Source organism: Eurypyga helias, unplaced genomic scaffold (assembly GCF_000690775.1).
Source record: "Eurypyga helias isolate BGI_N326 unplaced genomic scaffold, ASM69077v1 Scaffold41232, whole genome shotgun sequence".
NCBI lineage: Eukaryota > Metazoa > Chordata > Aves > Eurypygiformes > Eurypygidae > Eurypyga > Eurypyga helias.
The window spans coordinates 1-7,567 of NW_010236080.1; the positions used below are offsets into that span (position 1 = coordinate 1).

The 7,567-nt window shown below is 38.3% G+C and overlaps 1 protein-coding gene across 1 annotated transcript; it reads left to right on the forward strand.

The window, feature by feature from the left end:
- Positions 1-6: 6 nt before the first annotated feature.
- EXOSC3 (exosome component 3) lies at positions 7-2,759 on the forward strand. The gene is made up of 4 exons (XM_010146964.1): positions 7-31; positions 113-262; positions 882-1,033; positions 2,489-2,759. The coding sequence occupies exons 3-4, from the start codon at positions 927-929 to the stop codon at positions 2,691-2,693; spliced, it is 312 nt and encodes a 103-aa protein (XP_010145266.1). The 5' UTR covers positions 7-31; positions 113-262; positions 882-926; the 3' UTR covers positions 2,694-2,759.
- The last annotated feature ends 4,808 nt before the right edge of the window (positions 2,760-7,567 follow it).

Consider the following 7,567-nt stretch of genomic DNA (forward strand, 5'->3'; position numbering starts at 1 on the left):
CGCCTACTGGGTGGACTCACAGCAGAAGCGGGTAGGGGCGCGAAGGGTGTGGGGGGGAGTCCCTGTCTTGTCGGCGTTTGCCTGACCCGTTTGTCCGCCGACCCCATTTCAGTACGTGCCGGTCAAGGGCGACCATGTCCTAGGAATAGTGACTGCCAAAGCGGGAGACGTGTTCAAGGTGGACGTCGGTGGGAGCGAGCAGGCGTCTCTCTCCTACTTGGCCTTTGAAGGCGCCACGAAGAGGAACAGGCCAAACGTGCAGGTAATGCTTCTGTTCGTTGGAGGTAGCGCTTTACCAAGAAAACGCTACTTCTTGGTAAAAAGTATTTTTGAGCAACACGTAAGAGGACTGCGGGTGTATTTGCAGTGTTTTTGCTGTGGCCCTCCTTGGAGGTTTTTGCATGCATAGTTGCGTGCCTTACGCATGTCACAGCTTCTCCATGCAACTGAAAAACTGTCACCGGGACGTAAATACGGGCTGTGAAGAATAATTTGCTGTGATTTTATTGTTGGTCTCCTGATACGTGATTATAAGAGCATGTTGTTTAGACTTTTCAGTGCCCTTCAGGTTTGAAGAAAGAGGAATTCATGCTTGGTATTAAAAGAGGAATACTCCATGAAATAAAATTCTGTACTGTTTTTCTGTATCTTTCAAATTCTAGCAGTGAAACAAGATAATTGTTCTTAGTGGATGTTCCCTTTAATAGAACGAGAGAAAATGAAAATCACTATTATAACAGTTAATTTTTATATCCCTGATACTTTGAAATTAACCACTAGGAGGTGCTAGGGTCTGAGGAGGTGCTTTATCAACTGAGTATTTCTCACAAATGTGCAGTTATGATCATCTCTAATTTTTTTTTTTATACTGCTTTGTTTAGGTGGGAGATCTTATTTATGGTCAGTTCCTTGTAGCAAATAAAGACATGGAACCAGAGATGGTCTGTATAAACAGCAGTGGAAGATCAAGTGGAATGGGAATAATTGGACAAGATGGCTTCCTCTTTAAAGTCTCTTTAGGTCTAATAAGAAAGTAAGTACTTAAGAAAAGTAAGTAGTTACTCTAACGTGTTGTGTGGTGGGTAGGATTGGCACAACTATTTCCTCTGAGCAGTGTGGACAATTTGGTTATCAGACAATTCAGTAATTATTTTAGTCCATTTATACCAGTTGTGCTAAATAGAGTATGGATATTGACCTAGAAGCAGCATGTATTTTCCCTCTTAAGAGATTTAGATGCTCTTCTGTATGGTGTTGAGACCTGTTTAAAAAAAAAGTGATGTGGTTGTCAAGGCAGCATGGGAAACAAAACTGTTGACCTGAGGAAATCAGACAGTCAAGCTGGGGTTTCAGGTATGTACCTTGGAGTTTACAAATTGGGAAATGATTACGGTCCTTTTTCTGCTTAATGGGATACTGGCGGTGTAAATCTGACTGGCAGCTGATTTAAAGGGTCTTTCTACATCAATACACATTATTTTCTCACTTCCAAAGAAAGCAAAGTTGCATTGAAATAAAGATACTGATACATTTTTTGGATTTTCATATAAAACTGACATTTTGAATCAGGAACCATATTAGAAGCTTTTAAATATACTGTGAATTTTGGAGTAACTTATGCTGATGTAAACACAAGACTTTTTTGTGACTATCAAAGGATAACAGTTTATATGCATAGATAATAGTCAAGCTTTGTTGCTTTGGGATGGGGTTTTTTGTTTGTTTGTTCTTTTCTTTGGAAAATCCATCTGGAGATACAGAGCAGCTATTTCATACCTGGGTTTAAGTAATGATTTGTTTGGTTTATGTGTCACATCAGAAGTCAGTGTGAACTGATAGATATTTTTATGGCCATTCTTCCTGTTTTCCAAATTTTGTCTCTCTGCAAGTGGAAAAAGTAACAGTATATTAAAAGTAAACAGCTAAATCCTGACATGCTTGTTTCTTCTTTGAGAGAGCCTGCTGAATCTTGATTTAATTTGAGATGTTATTACAATATTCTTGACACTTTCTTCAGTCTGCTGTCACCTAATAAAATATTGTGTTTACTGCTGTCAATATTGTCTCATGAAGGAGAAGGGAAGTTGGGTTTTGAAACACACATCTTCACGTCAGGTGTCAAATTTATAAATAGCAGCACCTAAAAATGTCATTTTGTCAAACAGTGTAGTTTTAGAATTTATTAAGTTATAGAACTGTTATAAAAATACCAATTCACTTTAAATGAGACAGGTATTACTTCTCAGTCTAATTAGAAAAATAAAATTATTGCACCTCTATTTTTTTAGGTGCATTTATTTTATGAGATGAGAATTTAAAATCTGATACTGTATTTCTATTCTGGATGCATATGCAACTTGATTATCTTACCTCTCGGTGTTGCTTTAATAGCTCCTGTAACACTAGTACTGTGGTTTAGTTACTGATGGTAATGTGTCTGCCAAACGTCACCACTTCTTCCTCTGACTCTTGTAAATCTTGTTTACAGACTCTTGGCTCCAAAATGTGAAATAATTCAGGAATTGTCACAATTGTACCCCTTTGAGCTGGTGCTGGGAATGAACGGAAGAATATGGGTAAAAGCAAAAACAGTTCAACAGACTTTAATTATTGTAAATATTTTGGAAGCCTGTGAGTATATGACTGCTGAACAGAGGAAACAAGCGCTTGCCAAGTTATCAGGGAACCGGTAATGGAAAACTTGAGGATTTGAGATGTAGGATGTTTTGGTTATTTTTGTATTCAGATTTATATTAAAACCATTTTTTTTTAAATGAAGTACTAGACTTTTGTTGTTCTTCAGTTCCCTTCTTTATCCACTCAGCTTGTTTTGTCTTATTTAGGAACTTGATGTTTACTCACTTTAGCGATTATGAAACCCTCTTTCTGTGTTTGAATTTTCTGACTGATGTGGAGACAGTTTTTAAAGCTTCCATTAGCTGTGGAGTTTTAAGGGGTAACTAAAGTTTTCAGTAAGAAAACTAGTCAATTTGTAAACTACATATTTGCTTTTTTAGTCATTATTAATATTAAAACTTCAAATAACACATGTTTACTTGGGGTAGTGGAAAGTATGTTGCAGGTCATTCATTCTGGTCAGGTGCTTTAATACAGTGACAAGTGAACATTAAATATCTTGAAAAATTTGGGAGTTAGAAACATGGGTGGAGAATACAGGAAAATAATTACAGGGCATAGCATAAAATTATCATGGCGTGGTTAAGGTAAATGATCAGGTAAGACCCAACATATGGTCACAGTGACCACTTTCCCTGAAAGATTACCTGTCTGGTCATCTTAGGGAAGTAGTGATTAGGATGTAACTTCAGTATGAACGTTCAGGAAGCTTGATGGCTCACTGGAGGTAAAAAGATATTTAACAGCAATGATATTTGAAGTCACGACTTTTTTGTAAGTGCTCTTTAACTATGTATTAGGTAAAGACTGCAGCAATAGCCATGTATTTCTCAGTTGTAGACATTTTAGCTGTATTTTGTTTAGTTACAGCATGAAGACTACATACAGCTTTGCTTCATTTTTAACAGAATCTGTGTTTCTGAGAAAAGCTATATTAAGCTTCATGGTGTAATAGCTCCTCACATGCATATAGAAGAAATGCTGTCCTAGGAAGGATAAACTGTCAGTCTTTAATAGGTAAATAGTTTGCTACTGTTCTTTTGAGAAAGAACCACCCTGGGAGTAATGGAAGGAGAATTCCCAATGCCTCATTCCTTTGGGAGAAAAGTTTGACTGTATATACCCAGTGGCCTGCATGGGGGCTGTTTAAGCTGTTATTTAGATCTGTGGTTTCTCGTTCTTAATAAACTGAATAGTTTGGAAGTAGTTAAAGTAGAAAAAAAATGAGTAATTAAAATAAGCCTAAATACCATCTTAATTCCAAGTAGAAGCAAAAATCTTCCTTTTTATTCTGTATTTCATCTGACATTCAGCCTGTGGTATTTGATACAGTTTTCTTTGGCATCTCTCCCATTTAGAAATGGCTTCAGTTCAGAGCCACTCCTGACTCATCATTAATGTGCTTACCTAGGGCTTCCCCTAATTCAATAAAAACACAGCTCTGATGGTTTCCATATGAGTGTAACGGCTGCAGTTCAGGATTCTCTCTGAGTTTCAGTGGCCTCCCTATTTAGCATTTAGAGTATTGGCTTGGTAAATCTTTAGTCATCATTTTTCACTGGTCTTCTCCAGCTGAAGCAACTTCCATTTATATCCCATAAATTCTTTAGGCCTGTAATCTATTTCTTACTACACATGAAAAGCTGTAATTTAATAAAGATTTCACTAACTCCGCTCTTCTCCAGTGTTTTTTCAATTTGAGCTACCCAGAGCCCCTGCAGGTTGTCTGTTACTAGAACAATAGCTGGCATAAGCAGAAGAGCACTTGCCAAATCATATGTGTGCTCACTTTTTCTGTGAACATTCTTGGATCATAATAGTAAAACCACAGGAATGGGGAATGATGTGGATCATTTCCTGAAGAGTTGTGGCTTGAAATGCAATTAGCCTTACCACTCCCCTTTTTCACTTTTCTTAAGCAACCTCCCTTCCCTCCCAAAAGTCTTGTTTTAAGCCTAACCTGAAAGATATATGAACAGTCCCTGATTTAATAGTGCTGTTCTGGTGCTGCAGCATAGCAGATAGTGACCTTGACAGTTCTCAGCATCATCAGTGACCTGTGTCACACCACCCATTATTCTGTCCCACGGTCAGCTGTTTATCACCCAAACAGTTATAACCTTAGTTAAGAGCAGGAAACAAAATGCATTAAAATCATGCGTGTATTTAATTTAACAATATGATGTATCCCTAAACTACTTGAGTTTTAGCCCCTGCACAATCATTTTAAGCAGGTACTACACTTAAGTTTCATCGACAACTTACGCAGTGGCAGAAGTGACAGCGGATGTGAGCACAATAAGTGTGGGGAAGAATGCTTGAAAGCAAATACCTTTAAACACATTACTAAAAGGCAGCAACATTGGTTTTGTGGGGTTTTGTTGGGTTTTGTTACTTGATGTTGCACTTCTATATTCCTTAAACCAGTTACTAGCTTTGAAAAGCTTTATCTAGCGAACAAAATACTCGGCAAAATCTGTATGATGTCTTTGTGAACTTTTAGTTCTGGCTTGGTGACTAAACCAGCAGCACTAAAAGGTATGACCTAGAATATAACTTGGTTCTAGGAAGAAAGCCTGATCATGAGTAAATCACGTGTTCTGCTGGAAGTGTTAGAGGAAGTCCTTCGCATTCCGCATTAAAGGCACTAACATATCTGTTTTGGGAAATGGAACTTGCAGAAGTGATGCTGTAGACTTGATATGTACCTGGCTTAGTAGAATGTCTTCGTTGCATTTACCTGCGTGATCATTTGTTACTTGGAGTAATTTGTTGCAGTTACTCAGTGATTGTGCATTAGGCTTTCTGCTATGCTGCTTTCCTTTCAAGTTGCTGAGCTGAAAGCGAAGTAATGGAGATTGCGGATGTCAGCGTGGATGCAGTCTATATCCCCAGAGATGAGCACGACCTCTTAAAAAGAAGGTTCACAAAATTAAATGGAAACCATACATTGGAAATGTAAAATATGTAGTTTGTGGCCCTTCCTAGGTTGATGTGTTGTATAAAGACCAAGAATAAATGCTAACAAAGTTCAGATATGCAGTGTTGAAACTAAGTGTGATAGTAAAATATCTGTATTTTGCTCTAGCAGATGAAAGTTGCACAAGCAGTTCAATATAATAAGAAGATTAAGATCTTAACCCTAAGGCTATGGTTAGAATGTGGCTGTAGCTCTGCTAGATTAGCAGTTTATTGTGCCCAACTGCTCGTTACCGCCTTACCACCAGAAGTTCCACTGAGGCTCACTGGCATGTATATTGATTTCTAGCCAAGTTCTGTCAAAGTGACACGGATTGACATCAACACTTTTAATAAACAGGGTTCTTTTGGTTTTGTAACCTAGTTGTTTTAGCAGAAGAGGTCATGGAATTTTTTCCTCAGGTTTTAAATATTAAGAGCAGCTCATCTACTACTGGAAAAGCACAAATTTGTTAGAAAAGCTTGGTTCTCTGCCTTACTGCTTGAACAAATAGCTCTGAGGAACAGTCAAATCATCAGCCAGTAAATCAACATTATTCTAATAAGCCTTACAAATTGTTCACCTCGAAGCTTTACATATTATATAAAAAATAATTTGCACAGGTTTTTCTAGCTATATACAGCCAACTTGGTGAGATTTGTTATTTGACTGAGTAGAGGAGCTAGCCGTCCTCAGGGCAGTGTAGGACACTTGGTTTGGTTGCATGAGTAGCACAAGCAGCCTTGTCCTTACTCATGACTTGTATAGACTGCAAAATACGTAACTACTATTGCAGTCTGTAGTAAGGAATTAAACACGTCAGTTTTGCCCCAGGAACTTGAAGGAGAAATAGCCTAGAAACACGTTGGGTATCTGGATTGTAATAGAAACTATAAAGTAGTTGTGGGCGGTTAACCAAGACCACCTCAGAATGACTGTATTCCTCTGATGTCCTGATCTTGGGGAAGTGCAATTACTGCCTTTTTGGTGCTATCTATATGGGTATTTTGGGATGTTGAAGAGCCTTTTTTTGCTTATAGAGCCTGTAGGCCACAGAGATTCAATTTTGTTTTAGTTACACTTATCTGACCTGGAGATACTGGAGTCTGAAGGACAGACAGAGGGACTAATGACCTCATCTGCTCTTTCCAAAGGCATTGGTTTTCTGTTGTTGTTGTAAATGGTACGCTTTTCTGTGATTCAGTGTTTATTATGCCATTGCCAAAGGAGACGTGTAAGCATCTGTATACCCATTAAAAAGACTCACTAAGTCTTTCTTCCTGTTCTTGTCCAGATGGAGTGTTGCACTGATCTTTTTTTGCTGTTCCGCTGTGAACTGCTTGTGCGGGTGAAACTGATTTCAAAAGACCTGTGGGTCTTTCAGTTTCTTCAGTGACTACCGCACCCTGATCTTAAGATAAATGTAAGGTCCTGGGTCCAGGCTGTGTGTAGACAGACTGGTGCTTTTATTGTCTGATAATCAGGATGAGGCTGAAAACACATGACTACAAATCACTGTACAGCCGCCAAACGAAGGTTGGCTTTTGATTTAGCTCAAACCTATGTCAGTCTGCATCTGTGTGGATATACCTTTAGAAGCACATGGGTGAAAAATTCAAGCTCTGTATATCTGCATCCAATCTTACTGGCTCAATATCGAAAGTCTTCATTAGTCTGGAAATCCTACAGACATAGAGCCTAGATGCTGCCTTAGCAGACCACTCTCTCTGTCCTCATTGCTTTTGAGATGATCTGTTTCCTGATAGAAAAGACAGTTTGTTTAACATAGGCCGTTTGTCTAACAACGCCCTTGGTCTGAAGCTGATCTATAGAAGCATGATCCAACAAGAAATAGAAATAATTAACTTCTGAAATAACACACAGTTGTCATTCTGTACGTGAATTGAAAGTTGCGTAACGCTAGATCATGTTTTAGCATAGATGCTGATACAGTGCATGCTGGGTGACTTA

Coding starts and splice junctions, on each gene's coding strand:
- EXOSC3 (XM_010146964.1), top strand. CDS start 927: ATGGAACCAGAGATGGTCTGTATAAACAGCAGTGGAAGATCAAGTGGA. Junction 1,034..2,488: donor TCTTTAGGTCTAATAAGAAA/GTAAGTACTTAA, acceptor TCTTGTTTACAG/ACTCTTGGCTCCAAAATGTG.